The sequence below is a fragment of the Labeo rohita genome, chromosome 15 (genome assembly GCF_022985175.1).
Source record: "Labeo rohita strain BAU-BD-2019 chromosome 15, IGBB_LRoh.1.0, whole genome shotgun sequence".
Classification (NCBI taxonomy): Eukaryota; Metazoa; Chordata; class Actinopteri; order Cypriniformes; family Cyprinidae; genus Labeo; species Labeo rohita.
The window spans coordinates 2,808,432-2,836,103 of record NC_066883.1 but is presented as its reverse complement, the minus strand read 5'-3'; the positions used below and the strand labels follow the sequence as shown (position 1 = coordinate 2,836,103).

Genomic DNA, 27,672 nt, shown 5'->3' with positions numbered 1-27,672 from the left:
TGAATGAACATTATATTTAGGATGACAACATCAAAACTGAACAGATACATAAATAATTTTAAGGCAGAAAACTGCTTAAATTGTTAAAATGTAACACAACGAGAACAATAGATGTACACACATATCTATAGAACAACTGGCCGAGCGAATGATTCACTAGAATGAAGCTAAAGAGAATACGGTTTACAGAGAACCGACTCGCTAGAACGAAGCTTAATTTGAGAGACCGAACCGTTTAGAACGAACCGATTCACCTTTCCAAGCTAAATATGAGGAAAAGACAAGAGGGCTTTTAAGACGAGAGATTTGCTCCGGTGGCTCTGCTGTAAGGTGAAACAGAAATGTGATTTCAAAAAGCAGTATCAGTATCAGCAGCAGTGAGTATCAGCTTTAATGCACTCATCAAAATAACCGAAGCAGTCAAAGTTGAGAATCTTGTTAAGAACTGACTAGTACCAATAGTTGTATTCTGGCTCACAGGAAGACAGGAATCATGTGTTTGTGGTGTTTTTCTGCTGATTAAGGAGTAATACAAGACTTCTTCACCTTACAAATGGTTATCGAAAGCCAAAGTGTTATGAAATGCTTCATATTTTTGTGAGAAGCTGCGACCCCTGGTGAAAAAACAGCATATGCTGGTAGGTAGGTTTTGATGCTGGTTTATGCTGGTCCTTTGCTGGTTTAAGCTGGTCCTTTGCTGGTTTATGCTGGTCCTTTGCTGGTTTAAGCTGGTCCTTTGCTGGTTTAAGCTGCTGGTTTAAGTCCAGCAAAGGACCAGCTTAAACCAGCATCAAAACCTACCTAACCAGCATTCCAGCATCAAAACATACCTACAAGCATATGCCGTTTTTTTCACCAGGGACATGCTCAAGGAGAAGGCATTTTTGAAATCAGGTCCAAAATTAGTCAGAAACAAGTAGCTCTTGGGTTTAATCAAGTATATATGATGCAGGGCCATGTAATACTTAAAGTGCAGATACCGAGTAAAGACAACAATACAACTACATGGTCAGTAACATACTTGACTGAAAGTAAAAAAAAAAAAAAAAAAAAAAAAAAAAAAAAAACTTTAACTTTAAGTGCAACTTTAAATTGTACTTAAGAGCTATTTTTTTAAATGACCTAGAAAAAAAACTTGTTTAATAATTTTGAAATGAAAATGTCACATGTGACATACAAAGGTTTGGTTAAAGAAGCAATACAAAACACAGTGGTGCAGAGGTCAAAAACAAACAGCCAGTGCAACTTCAATTAAAAAACAGCACAGTAAACACACAAAATGCATCTTTAAAGGGACAGTTCACCCAAAACTGAAAATTCTGTCATTTAACTTACCCTCATGTTGTTCAAAACCTTAAATTTCTGTGTTCTGTTAAACACAACAGGTGATATTTTGAATAATGTTGCTGGCACCCACTGAGTTTCACAGCATTTCTTTCTTTTTATCTGTGAAAGCCAGTGTGTGAAAGAGCCGTTTAGTGCTGTCGGCTCAGGAGAAGTCCATCACTATCAGCTTAGACATGGATACATTTGTTAGGATGTTTGCTAGAAAACAGGAAACTGTTGCTGTGGATGTACAGATGATGTATTGTTGAAGTAGCTATTCTCCCAAAATCAACTTTTTTTCAGTTTATAAACTCCTCAATACAGTATAGTACTCAATATTGGCTTCCATCACAGCATTCCTTTATAAAATGCCTTCTAACACACTAACAAAAGCCAGACGCTCAAAGACATCATTTTGGATGGAACACAGCAGCACAGATGTCATGTTATCAGTGGAATGTGTACACAAGTTGTAGGTCGTCTAAAGCTGAAGTGTCTGAGCTTGTGACTAGGTTCAGTTTAATACGGCGGTCTGCATGGGTCGTTCCCAGAGGTCGGGTCAGATCTTGTTTGTGATCCGCACTCATCTGGAAAGCGTCAGCTCACACTCGTGTTACGCAACAGCACTCAGCTTTATAAACGGCAGCACAGGACAGAGATCTCCTCCAGAGTGGATCATGAAGACCTTTTGCTCAGTTTGGCTGTTTCTGTCTCTGGTCGAGCTCAGTCCGGCCCCGCCCGTCTCTCAGGAGCCTCCGCTCGCGTGCAGGGGACCTGTGGATCCAGCGCTGCCACAGCCTGAGGTAAAACAAGCTGAAAGAAGCATTTGCTGAGATCTGTGGCAGTTTGTGAGCTCCAGCTGAACTTTTTTCTTTGTGCAGGACTTACCGATGTGAGTGAATGGGTTTGCTGAGGTTTACTGTGTGTGCTGTTTGAGTACCATGTTTTGAGTAGTTAGGATGTTGCTAAGTGGTTACCACATTCTTCTGGGTGCTTGTTAGGGTGTTACCAAGTGGTTACCATGTTCTTTTGGGTGGTTTCTAGGTTATTCTGATTGGTTTCTTGTGGTCTTCATTGGGTTTTTCCAGAAAGCCCAAACTCTCGGTTATAATCGGCTAAATATTTCTTTATCAGTTCCAAAAACACATGCAGGAGTAATCCGAGTCATGATTATGTTCACAGTGAACACATGGCTGCGTCTCAAAGCTTAGACTGCTGACTTGTTTCTTTATGACTTCTGACAGTGTTTAAACACTAAAGTACATCACAAAACAAACTTCTGAAGCAGCATCTCAATCTAATGACAATTTTTTACAACAAAAAAGACAGTGCTGTGGTGATGACTAAATAGACATTTAAATTCTACAATTAGGGCTCGACCAATATGTGTTTTTCAGGGCCAATACCGATTATTACAGATCAAGTAGATCAATAACCGATATATATAGTGTCAAAATTAAGAATAACAAAAGCTCTGACAAAAACGTCTTCTTTCTTGAAATGCTTTTGGTAACACTTTATTTTGACAGTCCACTTCAGACATTCTACTAACAGTAAGTAACTTTGCAACTGCATGTCAACTAGTCATTAGAGTATTAGTAGACCGTCTGCTTAATATCTTCTAACACTCTTCTAAACTTATTGCAAGTACATGTCAACTTATTCTACTAACCCTAAACCTAACCTAACAGTCTGCTCTGAGAGTTAGTAGACATGTAGTTGCTAGGGATGGGTGTATCGATCCTGAAGTATCGATATATCGATACTAATGCCAGTATCGAAAGTATCGATACTCAAATAAAAAATATCGATACTAAGGTGTGTTTTATGTATTGATTTTATTTAACCAAAAATAATGTGTACAATATGCACTGAATTGGACATATAACCTATGTTAGCAAATAATTTCGCAGGATAGAACTATTTTCCCGCTCATCTGAACGCACACAAATGTTGCAAGACAGAACCAATCAATCACAGAGAGCGTTCACTCACTTCAGACAGTGCGTTACAACAGAGCTGCGTTTCCTAAAAGTATCATAAGAAAGCACTGATGCTTTTGGGAATGGCAGCCCAGCTTATCAGAGGACAGGAAAAAAAACAAAACAAAAAAAAACGTATCTTTGAGTTATTTCACAATAAATAAATTGAAATTGTAACCTACATAATTTGTGCAATTACATTTATTTAAATTAATGTTTAAAGTTAATTGATTGTGTTCTATTTTGTAGTAATGTTAATGTAAATCATATACTGTCAGAATAAAAAGGTTGCATTTTATGTGTGCACTGACAGCCCCTTATGAAACTTAAGTATTTTCAAAAATAGGTTTTGTAGTTACCACAGTAAACATATTTTAACCATGTGTAAAAAAAATATAATTCAAATATAATTTAAGTTGCCATTAAGGCATATTAAATGCATTTTAAATATAAAGTTTATGGGGTTTAATTACATATTTTACTCTTAAATGCAATAATTTAAAAGTTAAGTTAAGTATTGTATCGCTATCGACATTGAAGATACTGGCCTTAAAAATATCGGTATCGCATCGAAAACAAAATAAGTGGTATCGCCCTTCCCTAATAGTTGCAAATGAATGAGAATTAGTTGACATGTAGTTGAAAAGTTACTTACAGTTAGTAGAATGTCAAAGTGGACTATCAAAATAGTGTAACTATGCTTTTAAATGATTTTATTGGCAAATCAGTTTTGAAAATGACCAATACCGATATGTTAGCACACTGATAGAGGACAGTCCCAACATTAACCACAGCAAGTTTGGAGTCTCTAACTCAAACTCTCTAGCGCCACCACTCGTCCAAAGTTTCACTCATTTTATGCTAAGAACTTTTGAACCGTAAGGCACAGAAGGAAAATTCTTTTTTCCTCTGAATCCTTGGCTCATGCCGAGACGAATGGAGTCCAAAATGTAAAAATCGTAAGGTTTAGTTTTTTTCTATAATGTTTTGTTCGCAAAACCTACTTTTTCGAACTCGTCCTAGACGGTTTGTCTGATTTGCACCAAAATTGGCTCAGATCATCTTCACACCATGCTGGCAAAAACTTATGGAATTCAAGTTGATTAGTCGAACCGTTTTCGAATAACACGCAAACGATTTCTATGAAAAGCATGCAAAGATGGATGTGAGGCTATATCTCGGTTTGGCATATTGAGACCAAACTTTTTGTGTGTTATAACAAACATGACCTGAGACTGTCTGCAGTGTTTCGGCGCAGTGCCACCTAGTGGTCAGGAGATAAAAAAAATGGCTATTTTTGCTTATAACGTCTGAACGGTTTGGCGAAAAATCACAAATCACTGGTCTCCTCAGATTTGGCGCATCATACCGAGTCAAACCATACCCAATTTTCCCATGTCCGCCATTTTTGGTGTCGGCCATATTGAACTTTGTCAAAGAATACTATATTTTTACAAACGCATTGACGTATCGTTACGAAATTCAGTACGTGTCTTCAGCACCATGCCCTGACAGTACTCAAAAAGTTTGGTGGCAGCACCACCATGTGGCCAAAAGTTATAAAGAAATTTACAAAAATGTTAATAACTTCTGCTTACATTAGCCTTTTGTAATGAAAGTGATCTCAATAGATTCCTTGGGTCAAGCCGAGAACAATGCCAAACATCCTGTCCGCCATTTTGATTATGTTGAAAAACCTACTTTTTCGAACTGCTCCTAGACCGTAAGTCCGATTTTCACCAAATTTGACTCATCATCTTCAGACCTTGCTGACCACGCCACATCAATTTGGTTACGGCGCCACCTATTGGTCAGAAGTAATACACCATTCATTAAACATTAATAATGAAATTTCCAAAAATGCTAATAACTTCTGATTGCATTAGCCTATTGTAATGAAACTGGTCTCAAAATATTCCTTGGGTCATGCTGACAACAAACATGCCAATTATACCACAGTTGGCCGAACTTCCTGTCCAGACAAAACAGTTTTCATACAGCGCCACTACACATTTGAGGCATGATGCTAAAATGACTCTGAGTCTGTATCTCTGTAAAGTTTTGACATAATGACACAAACTTAGTATGTGCCATTGTCACCTCACACTGAACACACCACATCGATTTAATGACAGTGCCACCTGTTGGTCAAAAGTGATAATCCATTAAATCATATTAATAGTGGTCGTTTTTATAATTTTTCACCCATTTTGACTAAAATTGTCTTAAAATGGCTTCAGTTACTAATTACTTTAATTGCTCTAATGCTTGCTGCCTTGTTTGCCTAGTGCTTGGCCCCGCAATTGCTGCTTGCAGCTATATTTATTATTATTAGTAGTAGTAGTAGTATTTGCTATGGAATGGAACACACAGGATTGTGGGATATGAAAGGCAGCCAATGTTGCCAAGTCTGTGGTTTTCCCACGTAATTAGGCTACTTTAACACTGTTGCCGCGGGTTAGAGCGACCCCAATAACATCATATTTAGCCCCTAAAATGAAAAAAAAAACATGTATTTTATCCCCTGGAATGCAGTTTTTATTGGGGGACTCCCTTGAAGCATGATTGGGCTAGTTCTGAGCTAGTTTTGTGTAGTAATTGGGCGGGTTTTGTTGTGAAAATTTGCCAACTCTGAAGGCATCAATCAGATGATGGTATATCAGAAGACATCCAATGTGTCTGAAATGGAATACTTCCCTACTATATAGTATGCGAAAACAGTACACCAAAAGAGTAGTCTGTCAAAACTGATAGTATTTCATAGTATGACCTGCTACTTCTGGTGAGATTTTGAAGTGTGTAGTCAATGAACACTTTTCTATCCCATAAGGACATGGGACAGGATTTATGAATGGCAGTGAGGCGACACGACTGATGCTAGTAGGTCACGTGGTAGTAACAACATTATGTAGTACATCTTAATTTCATTAGTAGTCGTACTATATTAAATGTACCCTTTTAACGGTCACAAATCAGTACGCAAATTCGAATGCACCAATGGTGAATTTTGGTTTGGCCATTTTGCTTCCACATTTGTTGTGAGGTGAGATGTGCCATATATGTTTAGTTTAGTGCTGTCAAAATTAGCACGTTAACGCAGGTGATTCATTTTCCCAGTTTAAGGCCACAGGGGCAGGGCTAGGGTTGGCCACCCCACTCACAACTGCTGCTTCTGTCTCTTTTTTTCTTGCTAAGAAGTGTTTATTTAATCGCAGAACATCTTTACGAGCACATCAAATGGAAGACATTTCAGACTTGCACTCCAACTTCACCTCAGTGTCAGGCGCTAGGCACGAGCCCGCACGGGAAAGGTACTGGTGAAGAGGGCTTCAGCAGAACAACAGTGAACTGTGGTCAGATGAGGTGTTGTCAGGCCATATGTCAGTAAAAACACATGTACCTGTCCTGTCAGCCGTTATACTGCATGTGCTCTTCAACTGCATGCATAAATGCGGTGGTGCACATGAAATGCAAAACATGAAACGTGTGTAAAAGTGCAAATGAAACAGCAAGCATGCGTTTCAAATCTGCATCACATTCAGCATCGGCAGCTCTTAAATTAATAGCAGCCAAATAACCTAATAACCCAGCTGCTGTGATGTGTGTTAATCAAAGAACACACGGCGAAAGAGGAAAACAATCATTTTTGTAGCTTTAAGGATTTATCTAGATTTAATTTAGAATTTAGTGTTTGATAACTGCATTCTGTGCATTTCCTACTTGCTGAAGGGCACAAGTAAATAATGGGTTAATGTGAAGATTGTTTTAAGTTCACTTAAATTAAGAGGTGTTATTTTTTAAAAGTCTAATAAATGTTAAAATTGATCCCCCTCAATTGTACTGTAATGTTGAATGGCTGTAGTCAGTGGTTAAATATTGGGTAAAAAAATTTTTTAAAAATTTCCTAGAGACATCAGTAATCTTGGTATCAGTGATATCTTAAGTCAAAAAAAAAAATACTGTCTTTATGTTGTTTCTACATTAATTTGAAGTTTGAACATGATGTTATTGCAGTGTAAAAGTATATTTAAAAACTTATGTTAGGTGGGACTAATCACGGTTAATTTTTGAAAAAAAAAAAAATGTATAATTAGTTTGGTTTTTTTTAAATCGATTGACAGCACTATTTTTTTATTATAGAAATACATTAAATTTACAAAAATAAATAAATAAATAAATCCAGAGCTGCTATGTTTCTATCCACTTGTCACTTAAAACATTTGCAAATAAACTACTATTTAACAAAACCATCAATTTCTGATAAACTGACACCAGATATCACTAAGAAAAATGGAAGTTGCTGCAATACAAGAAGCCACTGTAGGTCTTTTTGCGTGTCTAATGATGAAACCGCTGTCACGCTATTTTGCTTCGAGATGTCTGGTGTTTGCGAACGCAGTCGCGTGAAATTATACCAAACATGTTGATGACAGACTTTGGCTCAGACATTTCAAAATGATCAAAATAACATTTGCGATGGTGTGTGATAAGAGAGTGTGCTGGTTAGATCAGTAAATGTAAAGTAAATGTGTGTCCATAGTAGTTTATGCACATCTTATCGGACAAAAAATGATTTGACTCAGTTGAGCGCATACACACATTTTTAGAATTTATGCTTTTTTGAGCCAGTGTTTTTCATGCAATATCCTAAACTTCCAATAGAAGTAGGTGGATGGAAACATAGCTAATGTGTGAGATGGAAACAAAAAGCATTGCTTCATGTTATAATAGTTCATTTTGAAATGATAAAGCACTATGCCATATTGTGTGAAATCTGTCACAACTATTGGACTCTTGTTAACACATACTAAAAACCTAAAAAACTGACTCTGGATCAGCTCACATTCACACACAGAAAGTTACTTCAGTTTTTGGAACTGAAGTTAGTTTCATCCATTTACTTACCCGGGTATGTGGTTTGTGGAAACCCACTGCTGTCTAGATATGGTTCAGGTTTCTCCTTCAATGCAAGTGCGTGTTATTTCTTTAACCATTTTCTCATGTTTAACACCTCAGCTTAGGTGTTGCGTGTTACCCAATGCCCCCCGTTTTAAATTGAAATGTTGTACATAGGACTCAGACGCTGAGTTAAAACAGATCATGATTTTATAATAATTACTACATTTGCAAACATTCGCTGTACAGACACATTTACAGTGTGTGACCAAAGCCGTCGAGTCAGAGCCAAAGCCCATCTCTGCAGAATTTAAAATCACTGGTGACCTTCTCGTAAGGCTGGACGTCTTGGCCTGTTATAAACATTGTCAGGAAGTCCTTGACAGATCTGAACCGTGTGTGACGCATCAGTTTTTCCATTTGCTCTTCTTGGCCGGCAGCTGTCCCGTGGCCTCCAAGTGCTTGTTGACGAGTTCTTCCTGTACGGACGGCAGACAGGGCTGATATCTGCTGTACTCCATGGTGTACTCGCCTTTACCCTGAACACAACACACACACAGGAATGAGACGCTGACCGTGCTCCGACTCCCACGTCAACATTAAACATTCACCAGAAACTGAACTATTGCATTTTGAAGAAAGTTTGCAAAGCCATTGTTTTCCTCCTAGAATAACATTCACAGATGAATGGTTCACAGTAAGACTGAGAAAGATGAGAATGTGTATTTTGATTTCACGTTCACTTTAAAGTCTTCTGTATGACGTCGACTGCTGGAGATTTACCTCAGTGCAGGAGCGCAGCTCTGTCGAATATCCAAACATGTCATTCAACGGGATCTACACCACAAAACACAACGTCCACAGTGATTAGTTCTCTAGTTCTAGTTCGTTCTCTAATGTCAATATGTGACCCTGGACTACAAAACCAGTCATAAGCGTTATTTTTTTTAAGCTGAAAGCTGAATCAATAAGCTTTCCATTGATTTGTTAGGATAGGACAATATTTGGCCTAGATACAACTATTTGAAAATCTGGAATCTGAAAAACTAAATATTGAGAAAATCTCCTTTAAAGTTGTCCAAATGAAGGTCTTAGCAAGGCATATTACTGATCAAAAATCTAATTTTGATCTATTTACAGTAGGAAATTTACAAAATATCTTCATGGAACATGATCTTTACTTAATATCCTAATGACTTTTGGCATTAAAAAAAAAAAAAAAAAAAATCGATAATTTTGGCTATTGCTACAAATGCCACTTAAGTGTCTTAAGTAGTCTTTGTTCTCTTGAAAAGCTAAATTCACCTGTTTATCTGGTTCACATCAGCTGTGATTACTGTCAGTTGTTTCAGTAAGTGTGATTTAAGTGACTCACATCAGCATATAGTGTGAAATATCCCTCTGCCCCGTCCTGTCCGGTGATGACCCCGTGACGACGGTTGACCCCTGCAATAACGGCCCCCTGGAACTCATTAGGGGCCACGATCTCCACAGACATGACCGGCTCCAGAATCACCACACTGGACTTCTCAATGGCTGAAGACAAAGGATGTTCACGTGAAACTCTGATCAGACGTCACACAGAGAGAGTGAATGCTCTGCTCGTCATACCCTGTTTGAGAGCGCCCTCTCCTGCCCGGATGAAGGAGATCTCATTAGAGTCCACCATGTGATGAGCGCCGTCCTCCAAGATGAAACGCACTCCGGATATCTTGTGTCCCGTCAGAGGACCCTTCTCACACGCTTCCCTGAACCCCTGAGGACAGAAACCCATGCAGACTTCAGCAGTGATAGAAATGATCAAGACGAAACTTTTGTGCTCTACAGAGGAAACCAGTTTGGAATGACACTGAGGGACAGGAACATTTTGAAAGTCGTAATTCCTGTATTCTAGGTTTGAAGGAATATTTCATCCAAAAAAGAGAAATATGCTGAAAATGTGCTCGCCCTCAGGCCATCCAAGATTAGGATGAGTTAGGGCTTTTTCTCGATAAACGATAACAAGAGTTCGCTAAATGTTCAATATAATGTTTATACAGCAAAGGCGGAACAAAGGAGCGCTAGTCAAAGTGCGCCACTCGGACCAAAGTTCAAACTGCTGCATGGCGCGAATTTACTAGAGCAGATGTGTTCATTGGCTCAAGAGTCTCAGTCACTAAACAGCGCCAGTGTGAAGCCCTTGAATTCAGTGAAGATCACAAATGACTCGGTTTACAACTAGATGAAACAGCGCTGACAAACAGGAGAAACACTGTGCGCAACGAGACAGTCCGAAGGCCTTTTAATCTACAAATCACCATCAATTACCATAGATGTACTGTAGTAGCACTAACTGCACGGTGGTCACAAATGTGGGTATATTTGTGTTGAATTTTATTATATTATTCATGTAGACATGTATTAAATGTATTGAAGGAGGAGTAATGGAATATAATGGCAGTATTATTTGTGACTAAGCTATAGCGTTTATACTTTTATACTAAATGTATTTAGACTGGTGTTTTTCATACAAATACCTAGGAACCATATTACATTTTTACCATGGTATTGAGGTGCTGTATTTGTGGATTTAACTGTTATTATGATCTATGGATGATACCATAGAAGAGCAATGATTAATTAATTAAAAAAAAAAAAACACTCAAACAGAATAAAGAATAAATGAATTTCAACATATAATAATAAGGTTGCTACTATTTTTAAAGATATTACTGATTTTGATAATGAACAAATCTACATCTGCATCCGAACGCAAGCTACTATCAAATGTGTATTTCTAAAAGACAATTTTATTATTATTATTATTATTATTATTATTAATTTTATCAGGTAACACAAACCCATTTCTTAATTTGAAACAATATTACTCATTAAAGCATGCAAAACTAAGATTTTTTTTGAATTATTAAGATATTTATTTTGTGAAGGAAAAATTACTTGGAAAAAGTGTGAAGAATTAAAAAAAAATATATATATATATATATGAAGTGTTTGTCATGTTCTGACCACAAAGAATATTTTAAAGCCATCTGGTTTTTACAACTTTAACATTGCAGCAAAAATCTGCCTTTAAGCTTGAAAGAAATAAAATTTTACATTTATCGTGATAATTATCAATATCGACTGATATCAAAAAAAATTATTGTGATCAGTTTTTGGCCATATCGCCCAGCCCTAGCATGAGTTTGTTCATCAGATTTGTACAAATGTGTCATTCTATCACTGACTCACCAATGGATGTGAATGGGTGCCGTCAGAATGAGAGTTCAAACACTCCACATATTTGTTTAGAGCTGTTTTGGCTTGTAAACGGTCCTTGATCTGTGCAGATTTCTCTCCTGATTCAGACCAGACCACTTTTTCACCAGAGGAAGGGTAATTATGGACTTAAAAAACGTCTTAGTGTTTGATTTGTTTCAGCTTTTGTCTTGTCAAGATGTTCACTGATGGACTGGAGTGGTGTGGATTACTTGTGGATTATTGTGATGTTTTTATCAGCTGTTTGGACTCTCATTCTGACGGCACCCATTCACTGCAGAGGATCCATTGGTGAGACAGTGATGCAATGCTGTAGTTCTCCAAATTTCATCTCAATTCTAGCCTGTATTTCTCATAACAATGGTGGAATTTCATGAATCTACTGTGGATTCGGTCAATCCTGAAATCTCCTGATTATGAGAGCTCGTGTGAACTGTAGTGTAGATGCGGGCGGCTCACCCTCTCCACAGCGGGCACAAACTGTTTGGGGATGTTGGTCCCGACGGTCTCGTCGCTGAACTCCAGCTTTGTGTAGTTCTCGGGGTCAAGCGGCTCCAGGACGCCAATCACTTTACCGTACTGACCCGAGCCTCCAGACTGCTTCTTATGGGTGAAGTCAAACCTTCAGCATAAAACACCACACACCTGCATTAGTGCTAAACCATACACATCAAATATTTACCATATATTTAGCATTCTTTGGTTGGTGATATAAAATCAACCAACAATACACAGGTGCGTTGTGTTTACATTAGCATGCAAAAATGTTCACAAAGCCATTGCGTGGCATTTTATACATTAAAGTATTAGTGAACATTTTGTCATTATTTATTCACTTTGATATTGTTGCAAACCTGTATGAATTTATTTCTTTTGAAGAATGTGGGTCACCAAAGAGTTGCTAGTAGCCACTGACTTTCTATTACGTTAAAATACAGTGGAGGTCAATGGGGACCAACAACTGCTGTGTTATTGACATTCTTCAGAATATTGTCTTTTGTGTTCAACAGAAGAAAGAATTCATAAAGGTTTTGAACAACTTGAGAGTATAAAACTTTGTGAAAAACAGGCTTGTAATTATTGCTTCATGGCTGTGGCAAATTGGCTTGGTTGCAATGATGGTTCCTCTGATTGACCAAGTAAAACAACTTAAGCAACTACAGAGGTGCAAGTCATTTTTAGCTTTATAATCCGTCTGTAATTGCATCAAAAAATGTACAGTGTTTCAGCAGTGTAATCCAGCTGCGGTGTCTCTTTAAGAGGGGGCGGGGCTATTGCACAAAACAGGAAATCAAAGCCTCTCATCTCAGTGACGGTGGCAGTAACTGTTACAGGCAGCTTTTCTTCATCTTTTGTTTGTTCAACTGAACATTTCTTCATCACCTTCTTCATTTTAACAGTGATCACATGTTATTTACACGGTTTGTTACGCAACTGTCAGTGATAAAGGGTCAGAGTCCAGTGCTGTGCCCCACACACCCTCTCAGGTGCCTGTTTGTGCTCTGACTCTCTCAGACGCCGGAGGAAATGGCCAATACCACGGGAGATCTGGAGCCCACACACTACCCGGCGCGGCGGGCGGCTACGGTGGCCCTGCATTACCTGAACACGCGTCACGGCTCGCCCCACATGGTGTTCGGACTGCAGCAGGTGCACAAGGCCAGTGCGGAGGTGAGGCGCTCATTCATTCAGCTCACTCTCATTGAAACCGGTCTGTACAGACTCTGAGAGACTGCATGTGCAGCAAGACCGGACTTGTGAAGTGTGTGTGTTTGCTAATGCCTACTAACCCCTGGGTTCACAGGATGTGGCAGCGGGAGGCAGGAACTACAGCCTGGATTTCTCAGTGACAGCCTCGCCTGGTGGCAGTCCGGTACGCTCATTCATATCCATTACAAATGTGCTCTAAACCCAATAACCGTTGACTCACTCCTGCCTAACCTGCTGACCAGTTACCACTGCAGAGCTCTAGTTTATTGAGCACCTAGTACTGATACCAAATACATACTGATACCAATACAACAGCATTGATGGCAAGCCATTTTAACATTTAATCCTTAAAACTAAGTAGTATCTATTTTCACACTACTAGTACTATTTTTTTTTAGCTACTAGTATATGTACCATTAAGTACTAGTGCTTATTCTTTAATTACTAGTACGGGCTAAAAGCACCCTGGGGTAAAAGACGCCTTTGATATTAAACAACTCGTTGGCACAAAAACTTGGTTTAGCACTTTCCAAAACATTCACTTTTCAAGATGCACTTGCAAATTTGTCCGATCCTTGACGCAATTGTGGGCAGCAGCGCAAAGTTGATTCTGTGCTTACTTGATCTAATATTTGATGGTTTTAAAAACGTTGTAGATGTAAGTAGCAAATGAGAGTCGCTAAAATGAATGCATATATTTTGAGACTCAGTTTTGTAAGATAATTGAAGCAACAGTTTTTAAATAACGAAAGAATATGTATAAGTATGGTATATGGGGTAAAAAGTGCCCCTGCTGTTGGGGCTAAAGGCACAATAATTAACATGATAATTAATAGAAGGCTGACTTTTCTATTTGTTGACATGACATGGTTAGATTCAGATGGTAAATATCATATATTATGTTGGGTGTCCATCTTAATCACCATGTTTAGAATCAAACCATCAAATTTAAAAACATGATAATAATCATATCATATAATAAAACATAATTTGTTACTACTGTAAATCTATATTAAATTACTATGGGATCTCCTTCAATGCTTTCAGAATCTTTACTTTTTAAAATAATTTTGTTTCTGTATTTAAAAATGTTTTATTTTAACATTTTAATTTCAGTATATTTATTGAGCAAAAATTATTTTTTTTTATTTTTCAAAATAAGCAGAAAATAGTACAAACTTTGCTAAAGTGGTTGTTTTGAACAAGTATTAGCTTAGACATTATTTAAAAAAAAAACAAAAAAAACAACAAAAAAAAACATTTTTTGCCTCAGTAAACTCCTAATTTGCTGCTTATTAGTTAATGAGCTAGTTAAGTTAAGTTTAGGTATGAGGTGGATTGAAGGAGGAATAAGGCATTAATATGTGCTCTATAAATACTAACAAACAGCCATTAAGCATGCTAATTAGCAACTAGTTAACAGTGAGAAATGGTGCTTAAAATGTTACCCATAATATTCTATTGACTTCTATGGGGATCTGTGTTTCAGTTATCAACTATTCAGTTCTGACTAGTATGTTTTCCAATAGTGACTAGTTATACCATAATAGTTTATATATAACATAATAGTTTCTGAAATACTGAAGTATAAATTTATTTCCCTATTCATGTGTTGTGTAATAGCATTTAATAAATAAGTACTAATATGTAATGAATACTTACTAGTAATATTTAAAAAAATACTAGTTACTATTGGAATACATACTAGTCTTGAGTTCTGAATTACAGATCCCCATACAAGTCAATGGTAAAAATGGTAAATGTGTTTCCAGCAACAGTAGAATAGTTAATAGTCACTACTGAAATAAGTACTAGTATCTTTAAGAAGTTATTAGTAGCTAAATAATAAGCACTAGTATTTAATGAATAACTACAAGTACTTAATAGAACGGATGCTAGTAGCCAAACAATAAGTACTAATAGCATTAAAGTAAATACTAACATGTTTTAAGGATTAAATGTTCAGATGGCTTGCCGTACTGTCAATAAACTTGTTTAAATGTTCTGCTCTGTAAATGAGCTGATATTATTCTGCTCAACTCTCAAAGGAAACCTAAACACGCTAACTAATCACTATCAGCAGACCACGAATAAAAGCTCAGATGGGTCTTTCAGCAATATTACGGGCGTGTTAAATATTACTGTAAGAGTTTATGCAAGTCTACATCATGTAATGTTGCATTAATCTAAAATATTTCACCATTAAGTGTTTTCCATCATTTTAACATAACGTACTTTCCCCAGCTTTAGAAACACGCCTGAAAATACGGATATTTTTGTGATACAAATGTCACTAGAAAAAAGTTTAGCATTAATTTCCTGACAGAAAAAAAAACAGAGCATGACAGAAGATGTTCAGCTCATTCAGTCAAACTGACGGATCAGATTATTTATTAAATTGATTTGTTTCAGTCTTTTTGAGACTGAAAGAAGAGCCTCATATTTTAAACGCAGTACTCAGACTCATTCAGAAGGTGGATATTCTCCACATATTCCAGAATATAAATGTGATATGTAGCATTTACAGCATTACAGCTACTGAAATGTTTTGAAATTTCTAAAAACGATTCTTAGTAGAAAGTTTAAAGGAAACAGCACATCTCTAAAGTCTTCGTTGTGTGCCAGGGCCCAGCGCTGCGGTGCTCGGCGGACGTGTTGTTCCCCAGGACGGAGCAGCACACTCCTCCTGACGTGCAGCTGCGCTGTGAGGCTCTGCAGGAGATCAACAGCACAGCGGAGGATGAAGCTTTCTACCAGAAATACATTGCGCCGGACAGCGCCGTCTCCGCGCAGGACTTACCAGGTGTGACCAACACTAACAAACCCACATCTGACACAACAGTCCCACAATGCACTGCAACAGTCTTTCTGCCGTGTGTGCAGACAGCTACGGCAACATGAGCGAGGAGATGCAGCCGTTCTGGCGTCTGGGTCGCGTGGCCGCGTCCTTCATCATGCTCAGAGAGTCCAGTGAGAACACGGAGCTTAACATGGTACAGGTGGCCAACGTCACCCAACAGGTCAGTGCAAACACCCATCGCCGCTCCACAGCCAGCACTACTCGATGAAAACACGCGCCGAGACTGAGGTGTGCGGCCGGTGAAGGTTTGGACACATGAATGATCTTTATAAAGAGTGTCTACGTGCATATTTTTTATTACTCATATTAGCAGATACGATAAGTGTCCAAGCTCTTGACTGGTGACGCGTGATTAAGTGATTGTAAGTGATTTACATGATTGTTGTGAGGTTGCGAGTCACGTACGAGCGACTGAAGAACAATGTCATGTGTCTCAGGAGTCGAGCGAGAAGCAGCTGATGCTGGACTATGTGGTTCTTCTTCATGACCTCCCCTCGCAGGTAACAAACAAACACCACTCGTCGAATGTGGACACTGACGGAAGCGTGTACGTGTGTTGACGGTACGTGTCCTGTGTTTTGTAGGAGATCACTCAGTGGAAGCTGCTGGCGTCCTGGTCTCCAGACAGAGGCGTCAGAGTCCTGCATACGGAGTGGCAGCCCAGATGCCCTCACGCCACCAAACCACCCAACTAAAGCTGTGCTCAGTGTGTGCCAGTCATCAATAAAGACAGACAAATAGAGCTGCTGCAGTGTGTGTTCATCACAGAAAACCCGCCATTCTCACCACAGTCTATCAACACATTTACACAATCAAATGCAAAGAAACAAATCTGTGGATTTTAGGATCAGTCTCATTTAAATATCATTGATATATAGTTTTTGTATCAGTATTTTCAGTCAGATTTTTTTTTATATTTTAATTTAGTTAAATATAAATGACATTACATTTAACTTAGTTTTGGTAAATGTATTGTTTTTTATGTCTATGTAGTTTTATTTTAGTATATCAAGTTGAATTTTTTTATTAATATATTTTATTTTATACACTATTATAGTTTTTTTACATACTATTTTTTTTTTCTTTAAGATGTCTATATAGTTCTATTACATTTTATTTTATTTTGTTTTAGGTATTTTAATACATGAGATTACATAAAATGAAAACATGAAATGCTGCCTCAACAACTAGATGCAATAAAAACAACAACAACAACAACAAAAGTCTCTGGTAGAGGACATTGGGACTCAATTATAAAAAATAACAATAAAAAGACATGAATGAACATGTATAGGCAAAAACAGGATTTTTTTTTTTTTTTTTTTACCAAACTAGTCTCAACTATGTTATAACAGAATAATTTTATATACCATTTTTCTTAGTGCTAAATGTGTGTAAAATGGCCATAAACAAGTTTACTCATGATACGACGAGTCGAGTCTGAGTCCAAGGAAACACTACTGTTTATCAGAATCTTAACATTGTTTGGGCACCCCTGGGTTAAAACTCAGTCATAGTGGGCGCTTTAGCTCCAACCCCAATTAGACACACCTGAACCAGCTAATCAAGCTCTCACTAGGCATACTAGAAACCCCCTGGCAGGCGTGTTGAGGCAAGTTGGAGCTAAACAAAGGACAAGGAGCGAGTTTGGGCACCCCTGTTTTTAACCTTTACAACTAGAAAAACACAATGTCAATTGAAATAAGAAAAGCAAACCTCTAGTGGATCTTGCCATTTTGATTTCACGACATCTTATAATTAGTGCCCTACTCTGCTTAGCCAAATTAAAATCTTGTAACAGAAGTTACGGCTGACTTATAGACGTTTTTCCGGAACGCCTCAGTCTGACTGTTAACCAGAAGGATGCTTTGCATTTCCGGTCTCCAGTGTTGCTAGTCAAATTAGCGCATATTCCACGTTGATAATGTAATGTTAAACCTATTAATGTTTTTAAAAAGCACATGGCTCCATAGCTCCATTACTTCGCAATGTTGCATTGACCATCATTTGTCAGTGCCTCACTCCTCAGAGTTTAATGAGTGTGTAGACGACACGAAACTGCCGATGTTATCTATATTAAAAACAAAAGGGCACTATTTGAATGGGTTCCTCTGGAGACTGGAACAGAAGAGCATCTAAAAGGAAGTTAGAATTCGTAACGGCGACGCTCATCGTTTACTCAGGAAAAAGGTCTATGTATTGTGACATATTTCAGAGTGAAAGAGGTTTTAGAATGTGAAAAATTATAGGGCGGGACTTGCAAATTACATTATGCACAGAATAATTGATGATGGGCCATTGAATTATTAGAAAATCATTCACACTCATAGTGCTTTTGGACTCATAAACACTATTGCCACAAAAATGTTAGATAAAAAATATTTTTCTACCACCATGCTTAAAAATTATAATTTCAATAGGCTACAGCAAAAGCTAATAAACTAATGTAAGTAAAACATTCTCAAACTTAGGCAAGTAAACACTCCAAGTATTTTTTACAAGCAAAGGGATAAATAATTTTAAGTTTAAAGTTTTTTCAGATAGGTCTGTCTAAAGGCTTCTACAAAAATAACCTACTACAGACATTTCATGAAGCAAAAATGTAAAAAACAAAACACTGCAAAATCTCCACTGTATACATTAAAGATGATTCTTACTAAAGTTAATAAGTGATTTTCGGTTGTTGGATTAACATTTATAACGTGGTCGGCGGCTGCAGGTTTATGCTGCTGTCGCTTTAAGATTTGATGCATCAGTATTTCTCCCAGCTGTTCAGGTTTACTTAAGACAAAACCAACCTCATTTACATGAATAGTCTGTAAGACGAGAATGTGTGTGGCAATTACAGACCCTGTTAGAAGCGAAAGAGAACTGAGCATTCGCACACTGACTGAGAGGCGCGTTCTGTGAGCGCGCTTTGAGTGTGTGCGCACATAAACCCGTCGGCTTTCAAGTAGCTACTGGACAACACTTAAAAACACATGCAAACACTGAATATCACTTTCGTGATAATGCATCGAGTCAGTGACATTTCCGTCAACTGTCCCTGGACTCGGTTGGACTCGGAATATCTTCCAAGTCTGAAACGTTTGAGTCCGAGTCGAGTCGGAGTACAAATGCATCCGAGTCCGTGACAAGTTCGAGTCTGCTAAAAACTGTACTTGAGACCGGACTCGAGTCCAAGCACGAGTCAGAGTACCCCAACACTATAAACTAAATCTAATTTGCATATTAATGTGTTTTTGAGGCAACATGTACTGAAAAAATAAGTGTAATAATGGGAGTAATAATTGACAAGATTTTCATAATAATTTATAATATTTCAAAGTAATATTGAAATATAATTTCTTTCCCTATTTATGTGTTGTGTCTCCCAAAATGCGTAATAAACACGCTTTTAGTCGTATGAAATCAACGTAACAGAAAGTCATATTTTGAACCCCATAACATGTTCCTGAGACGTTGATTTATGACACACAGTTTACAAATTAGCCAGATTTAAATGATAATTACAAAATATTATCATATTTCTATAAGCGTGACACTAAATTAACAGTAGACATTTTTGAAGACCAAGGAGAGGGAACGGTCATGGTGAAACATCCAAACATTTAGTATCTCTGAAATGTGCTCTGTACAGGATGTGATCCAGACTTAAAACTGTAGCATGTACAGTCTCAGAGTAATTCACTAAAATATAATGTCCTCATATGAGTAAAATGTGTAAAACTCCCCTAAAATCAAAATTGAAGTGTTTGTTACTGAATACGTAATCTATAAGCTAGTGTGCTCCAAAACAGACAAAATAGAAGATGCAAGTATCGATCCAGAGGAAAACATTCTGCACTTCAGCTTCTCATCAAACTTTGTCCAATCAAATGCTCTCTAGAATCTGAAGTGTCCCGCCCCCAACACTATAAATAGATGCTTTGACAAACTGAGATCTATAAGCACTAGATGCTCACGGACTGAAGGCTGTGAATACAGAAGCTCTGTGGCGACGCGTTAGGAGTGTGAAACGATCTGAACAACAGCCTACAGGTGTGTTTTCCTCATGTGTGGTGTGTGCAAACGTAGGACTTACGGCACAGCGCTGGTCACCGTCTCTCTGAAAGCCACTTTGGGTTTCCCCATCATGCACGGACAGTTATATTCCCTCTCCATCCTCTACAACACACAGGCATTAGAGACTCCAGATGATCATCCAGTGTGTGATTATGAGATAGAGCAGAGATCAATCCTGCTTTTGTCAGTACCTGTGAGTAGATCTCCAGATGCAGCTCTCCCATGCCAGAGATGATGGTCTCTTTACTCTCCGTGTCAAAGTGGACTCTAAACGTGGGGTCTTCTCTGGTGAAGCGATTGATTCCCTTCGAGAACTTGTCAGTGTCGTTCTGAGGGACAGGAAATGCTGCGTTAGTCTTTGATAGGTTCTGCCGTGAGAGAACGAGCGTGTGTGATTCTGGTACCTTATTAGAGGGTCGTATGGCCATGGAGATCACAGGATCAGGAATGTGAATGGATTCCTGCAAATGCACATTATCATTGAGATCACCACACACTTGCACTGTAACACAGTAAAACAAATGACTGTACAAAGATTTAAATCAGCATTATAGTTACACTACCAGTCAAAATAAAACAGAAAAATTATGAAATATTTGTACTATTTAAAATAAATAAGTTTTTATTTAAATACATTTTAAAATGTAAACAACTCCTGAGATTTCAAAGCTAATTTTTATCATCATTACTTCAACCACATGATCCTTCAGAAATCATTCTAACATTCTGATTTGCTCAAAAAACGTATTATTATTATTATTATTATTATTATTATTATTATTATTATTACGTTGGAAACAGCTGAGCAGATCTTTTTTCAGGTTTCTTTGACGAATAGAAAATTCAGAAGAACAGCATTTATCTGAAATAGAAAAATCTATTGCAACATTATAACACTGCAACATTATAATATTATCTTTATCATTTTGATCAATTTAAAACATCCTTGCCAAATAAAAGTATTAATTTCTTTCAAAAAAGTGCAGTGTTCCTTTAACACTTGTATGTATAGTAACGCTTATCCCCTTTCGCCAGGAGGTGGCGACAACTGCCTGTTTAAAAATGTCATTGAATCATTTATTCAGATTTCAATAGTCAAACAAGACTTAAATGAAGTGAGACACTGACTCCTTCATTTTTATTCTGTTAAATGAATATATGTTTTTAAAAGACTTAAGCAATGAACATTTTGTCAGAACCACTAGTAAATTATGTTATTTTGTTTAGTTTTCTAATATTTTTTCTCCAGAATCATGAGAGAATAATGGTCTCCAATTTATTAAAAACAACTGGGATTCTCAATCCAGAATTGTGAAGCTCTTGTTTAAATGTTGTTTATTACTTCCTCTTGGACAGAAAATCAGAACAGATCTGAAGGATCATGTGACTGCAGTAATGATGCTTAAAAATTCAGCTCTGAAATCACAGGAATAAATTACATTTTTAAATATATTCAAACAGAAAGCAGTTATTTTAAATAGTAAAAATATTTCAAAATGTTACTGTTTTTGTTGTACTTTGGATCAAATAAATGCAGGATTAACTGATCAAGAGAGACTTAAAATAAAAAAAAAAAAAATTAAAAAACTTACTGTTTTAAAACTTTTTACTGGTAGTATGAAAAACCTCTCTCTCTCTCTCTCTCTCTCTCTATACATATACATTTGCAACCTCAGCTCTTTCCTCTGATTCAGAGGAGCTGTATGAGCCAGACAGTGCAGACTGGTTTAGTGAGGTTGACTGTTCGCCGTGTTCATTACATACCATGGAGAGGTTGGCATTAGTGCGGGCAGTAAACGTATCTCCACTGGCACAGTCGATGCCGAACAGAGCGCAGATATCTCCGGCGTAAACCACCTCTACATCCTGAAGAACAAACAAACACACTTACAGACTCATGACCGGCAGAAAGATCTGACTGGAGTGCAGCGGCAGACGCCTCTCACCTCCATCTGGTCGGCGTGGAGCCGCACGAGCCTCTGGACTCTCACCCTCTTACCCGTGCGGGTGTTGTGGATGTATTCGGTCTTCTTCAAACAGCCCTGATACACGCGCATGTACGTCAGCTGCCCGAAACGCCCGGCCTGGAGACATGACACGAATTAAACATTGCTGAAAAACTACAAACCCTGAGAACAACTTCCTTCACACAGCTCAGATTCACCTCGAGTTTGAAGGCCAGGCCGACGAACGGCTGTGTGTCGTCTCTTGTTGGGTCCATCAGAATCTTGGAGCTGTCACTAGATTCCCTGAAATGTCAATACAACATTCAATTAGCTACAGCAGCGCAGGGTTGAGAACTTTTGTTAGGACCAAGTAAAGAAAATTTAAGGAAAGGAAAACTGCAGCGTTCAGACTCACTCCTCGTTCATGATGGCGTAGTTGTTGACTTCGGTGGGGTTTGGCAGATACTCCAGCACAGCGTCCAGCAGCGGCTGAACTCCTTTATTCTTCAGCGCACTGCCCACCAGAACAGGAGTGAACACACGCTGGATAGTCGCCCTGCGCACTGCCGCCTGAAACCATGGAGAAACACTTCAAAAAAACAGCTCAAATAAACTCATCTTCATCTGGACAGCCTGAGGGTGAGCACATTTCTTCATCAGATTTGTAGAAATGTGTCATTCCATCACTGTCTCACCAATGGATGCTCTGCAGTGAATGGTCCAAACAGCTAAAAAACAACAATAATCTTCCTCCGTCCATCAGTGAAAAAAGTCCATCCCAAATTGTCCATAATCCATAACAACATCAAAATCCAGCCACATATTTGTTTAGAGCAGTTTTGGCTTGTAAACGGTGCTTGATCTGTTCAGATTTCTCTCCTGATTCAGACCAGACCACTTTTTTACTGGAGGACGCGTTATTATGGATTATTTAGTCAGATTTTAAGTCAAAAAGGTCTTGATGGATTTGTTTCAGCTTTTGTCTTCAAGATGTTAACTGATGGACTGGAGTGGTGTGGATTACTTGTGGATTATTGTGATGTTTTTATCAGCTGTTTGGACTCTCATTCTGACGGCACCCATTCACTGCAGAGGATCTGTTGGTGAGACAGTGATGGAATGACACATTTCTACAAATCTGACGAACGAACAAGCTTAAAAAAAAAAAAAAAAAAAAAAAAACACTTTAATTTGGGGGTTCTGGTAAAACAATTTTGCTTTGTCACTATTAAAAATATATGTTATTTTGAATCAACATTTTGTTGTACTGACACTTTATGTCCTGGTTACACATACTTGCTATAGTAATTAAAGTAAATTATGCATAATTATAAACAACTAACCCTACATTAATAGTAAGTACATATTGTTCATAAGTATCACTCAGATCATCTTTGTGTAATTATACTGAGAGAACGACTCCCTAAACTGAAGTGTAAGCAGATTGTGTCTGTGTAGGAAGCAAACAAAAGTGCGTCTCATTAGTGATTGAAACAGAGCGTCAGATTATTAATGATCATCTGAAAAACCTTAATATCATCCACGGTGGGCACTTTCTCCTCCAGGAACATCTCTCCCAGCGTCTCATCGGCGTTAGCCACACACTCCACCAGCTCCTGTCTGCGGTCCGTCGCCTCCGCGCGCATATCTGCCGGGATCTCGTCGAAACGAATGCTTTGACTACAGAAAGAAACCACAAAGACAGAGAGATGAGAGGTGATGTGATTTACAGCACATATCAATCTATAAAGCGCAACAGAGAGTGAAACATCAAGCACACGCTCTACCCGAAAGGGCCTTCGAAGAAGATGCTGCGCTCCTCGATCAGATCAATGAGCCCTCGCAGATTTCCTTCCAGTCCGATGGGAATGTTGACAAACGCTGCATTATGATTCAGTTTAGTCCTAGAAAAAAAATAAAAAAATTGTGTATGATAAATATTATAGTATATTGTATACATATATACAATTTAAAAATGTTAATTTATAAATTGTTAATTTATGAAATGTTATTATTTATACATTTTATATATATATATATATATATATATATATATATATAAATACACACATTTAATGCGCTAAAAAAGGTTAATATATAAAAAAGTAAATATCATTCGTTAATTACATATTAAATATTCTTGTATATAGTATATATTGAAAAAAAAATTATTATTCATCTGTATGACTGCTGAGGTAAAGCGATAGCTCCCCATAAAAATGCAAATTTTGTCTTCAATTGCTCACTGTCATGTTGTTCAAATTCAAGATTTATGTTAATCTTTAAAACACAAATTAAGGTATTTCAAATTAAACCAGGAAGGTTCATTTTTGTGCATCAAGACAGTTCATTTAAGCTTCCGTTTGCCATATCTAATGTGCATTATGACTGTTTGTTAATCATTGTTCATATGTGAATAAAAGCGTAAATTAAATCTGGTCATCATATAAAGTGATTGTGTTTCTACAGACGTGAATTAAACCATTCTATTCATATGGATTATGTTTATAAATGTCTCGATAAATGCATTTTTGGTTGTTTTGGTGCAAGTTTTGTTTGTGTGGACTTTCAATAGAGGGACAGAAATCATTAAAATATCTTTATTTTAGTTTCAAAGATAAACCAAAGTCTTATGGGTTTGAATGCCATGAGTTTGAGCAAATGAGTTTGAGTAAACTGTCCCTGAGCCTGAGGACTGAGCCTGTGACCTGTGACGTGTGCCGGCGTCGACTCACCTGAGCTGCTGCAGCGCTCGGCTGGGATTGGCGCCCTGTCGGTCGAGTTTGTTGATGAAGGTGAGGAAGGGCACGCCGTAGCGCTTCATCTGCCGATTGACGGTCATGGTCTGACACTGCACCCCTCCGACGGCACACAGCACCAGCACGGCCCCGTCCAGCACGCGCAGAGACCGCTCCACCTCGATCGTGAAGTCCACGTGACCTGACCAACACATCAGAACATGACTGCTGCATACTAGATGTAACCAAGGCACATCAGACTGTATACAATATACATGACGCCTCAGTCCTCAGATTTCATTCACTGCAGAGGATCCGTTGGTCAGACAGTGATGAAATGACACATTTCTCCGAATCTGACCAAGAAACAATCTCATCTACAGCTTGTACGGCCTGAGAGATGGGAATATGTTGTCAGCTATAGTGTTCAAACTATGTTTCTCAAAGCTGGATGTCAATATCATGTGAATATCTGTTACCTGGTGTGTCGATGATGTTGATGTTGTGATCTTTCCACATGGTGTATGTGGCAGCTGACTGGATAGTGATTCCTCTCTGTCTCTCTAGCTCCATCGAGTCCATGATGGCTCCCACTCCATCCTTACCCCTCACCTGACACACACGCGCGCACACACACACACAGTGAGCTGCGTCCTTGGACAGCACTTTTGGACAGCAGGGGTTTTGAAAGCAGGCCAGAAAGAGAATCTGTGTTGAGCTGTCAGAGTCTGACTGACCTCGTGCATCTCCGCTATCCTGCCGGTGTAGTAGAGCACTCTCTCGGTCAGTGTGGTCTTCCCGGAGTCGATGTGCGCGGAGATGCCGATGTTCCGGATCCGCTCGTTCGGTGTGAATCCATTCGAGCACGAGCGACAGCTGCTGATCAGCACCTGAGACACAAACACACATCAGAGACACATCACACTGACAGACACACACACACACACAACAGCACGTATAACGCCGCCGAAAGTCTGACAGGAACGCGCGCACCTGTTTCAGTGAGACGCGTCCGGGCTTGTGCGGATGAAGATGACTTAAAACGGACGCTGCTCTCAGAAGCCGCATTGTGAGCTGCTGTACAGGTGTGTGTGAGCTTGTGTGTGTTAGTTTACTCTGGTGTCACACACACGATCTCAAAGTCACGCCGACCGGCTGCTTGTGAAACAACTTCCTGTTGTACGGTGAGTCGAGAGGGACAAAACAGACGAGCGATATTCCAAACGCTTTACCTGACGGTAGTGTTATTCTCCAAAAACCTTCTCTGTTTTTTAATAGGCATTTTTGTATTAATGTGTTTCTATCTTTATTATTTGCCCTTTATTAACTTTTTCTTTTAAATTGTATATATTTGAATCATCAGTAGTAGTAGTATGTATTCTTGTTGTATTCTTTTTAGCATTAAACAAACGTGTTAAATAGCCTTGTTTTCGCCCAGATAAAGTGGGTAAATAATAATTCTCAAAAATTGTAACCTGTCACTGTTTGTTAATTTAATTGTCGCTTGTGAAGCGGAAGGCGCCCCCACGTGATCCTTGCTACTTTAATCGTCACGACTCGAAATAGACCAATCACAGTCGTTCTTGATTACGGAAATAACCTTTATTTTATATAAAGATTAACAGTGCAATTTCATTGGCATCTGCTTTAAATATGCATAATGAGCACTGAATTTAATGTAACTCCATATATATGAAGTAATGAAGCTGAATGAGTTGATAATGGAACACACCTCTGACTCCAACCGACCACACGGCGGCGCTCCATCCTCTCCTGAAGAACAAGAGGCAGAAAAAGAGGTTTTGGAGGTTTGCCTCTTTTTTCTGTTTATCAGGAGGAATACTGATGGTAAGAAACAGGCTCTGAACATCAAGAAGTGTCTTCATTATTTACACGCAATATGAAAACTAAAATTCCCTCAGGCCGCTGCTCCAAAGATTCCTGCCATGGGCAATCGGGTCCCAAATGTCTTGTCAGACCTCTCCAGAAATCACTGTGAAGGTCGTCATCAAGGTTCCTGTCACTGCTACTCATAAACTGACTGGAAAGTCCCAGGATACCTTCTGTCTAGTCGTGTCTGCATCAGAGGATCCTCTCAGTGTTTTCTTCTATAAATATAGGGTGAACTCAGATACAGTGGCCACTTTTTGCAAAATGTGTAATTTAGATACTTACAGTAGATGTTTTTTATCTTTTCTTTTCTCTATTACTTTTGTTTACTTTAAGTTCCAGCTATAATATTTAAATTGTGTTGGGGGTAACACATTACAAGTAACACAAGTTATGTAATAATATTACTTTTTTCAAGTAACTAGTAAAGTAACGCATTCCTTTTGAATTTCTAAGAAAATATCTTAGTTACTTTTTTTTTTTTTTTCAAATAAGTAACACCAGTTACTTTTTTCCCCATTTATTGATTGACAAGTCTCCTGTGGGGAAATCGGGAGTAAACATGATGTTACTGTATTCTACTCTAAATGTGAACATGCATTAATTCATCTCACTCACAAAAAACAGATTCAGTTCCTCAAAATGAATAAAAACAGTGAAATGCAAACTCAGAATGTGACGCAACCCTGCAATAATTACATATGTTAATTAAAACAAATATCCTTTATGTGTTTAATCCCATTTTATTAACCAGTGTCTTTGCTGCTGACCTTTCTATGATGCAGTTCAGCCACACTAATAAGCAAAAATTACTCAAGATAAACTACCATTTGTGCTTTATTTTTTTTATAGCTGAAGAGTGATATTCTCCTGCATAAATGTACTTTTCTTTCAGCCTGAGGTGAATTCAGTTCACTTTTGGTGTAAAAGGGCTTTTACATTAGAACTGTTTTATATTAAAAACAAAGAAGCAAGATTTAAAAAGTAATGCAAAAGTAACG

At 38.1% G+C, this 27,672-nt stretch overlaps 2 protein-coding genes across 3 annotated transcripts; one reads left to right on the top strand and one right to left on the bottom strand.

Annotated features, from left to right (window-relative positions):
- The first annotated feature begins 238 nt into the window (after window positions 1–238).
- Window positions 239–16,774, top strand: lxn (latexin). Of its 2 annotated transcripts, none has more exons than XM_051129600.1 (7): window positions 239–377; window positions 12,978–13,133; window positions 13,267–13,335; window positions 15,798–15,975; window positions 16,056–16,192; window positions 16,470–16,532; window positions 16,617–16,774. In XM_051129600.1, exons 2-7 carry the CDS (start codon window positions 12,990–12,992, stop codon window positions 16,725–16,727), a joined length of 702 nt encoding a protein of 233 aa, XP_050985557.1. In that variant the 5' UTR covers window positions 239–377; window positions 12,978–12,989; the 3' UTR covers window positions 16,728–16,774. The 2 variants fall into 2 exon arrangements, with proteins under 2 accessions (XP_050985557.1, XP_050985556.1); XM_051129599.1 differs by lacking the exon at window positions 239–377 and adding an exon at window positions 1,843–2,129.
- Window positions 8,397–25,970, bottom strand: gfm1 (G elongation factor, mitochondrial 1). The gene is made up of 18 exons (XM_051129589.1): window positions 25,775–25,970; window positions 25,519–25,671; window positions 25,261–25,393; window positions 24,779–24,983; window positions 23,831–23,947; window positions 23,573–23,723; window positions 22,459–22,613; window positions 22,262–22,346; window positions 22,044–22,181; window positions 21,862–21,963; window positions 20,502–20,558; window positions 20,289–20,426; window positions 20,117–20,199; window positions 11,922–12,084; window positions 9,816–9,960; window positions 9,580–9,740; window positions 8,988–9,041; window positions 8,397–8,743 (listed from the first exon to the last, which is right to left on the bottom strand). Exons 1-18 carry the CDS (start codon window positions 25,847–25,849, stop codon window positions 8,612–8,614), a joined length of 2,247 nt encoding a protein of 748 aa, XP_050985546.1. The 5' UTR covers window positions 25,850–25,970; the 3' UTR covers window positions 8,397–8,611.
- Window positions 25,971–27,672: the final 1,702 nt, after the last annotated feature.

Excerpts from the sequence above, each read along its gene's own strand:
- lxn (XM_051129599.1), top strand. The coding sequence starts at position 1,863 with ATGGGTCGTTCCCAGAGGTCGGGTCAGATCTTGTTTGTGATCCGCACT. Across the intron at positions 15,976-16,055 it reads CTCCGCGCAGGACTTACCAG|ACAGCTACGGCAACATGAGC; the intron begins GTGTGACCAACA and ends CCGTGTGTGCAG. Across the intron at positions 16,193-16,469 it reads TGGCCAACGTCACCCAACAG|GAGTCGAGCGAGAAGCAGCT; the intron begins GTCAGTGCAAAC and ends CATGTGTCTCAG.
- gfm1 (XM_051129589.1), bottom strand. The coding sequence starts at position 25,849 with ATGCGGCTTCTGAGAGCAGCGTCCGTTTTAAGTCATCTTCATCCGCAC. Across the intron at positions 20,559-21,861 it reads CTAATGCCAACCTCTCCATG|GAATCCATTCACATTCCTGA; the intron begins GTATGTAATGAA and ends GTGCATTTGCAG. Across the intron at positions 12,085-20,116 it reads ACGGTGACCAGCGCTGTGCC|GTTTGACTTCACCCATAAGA; the intron begins GTAAGTCCTACG and ends TTTATGCTGAAG.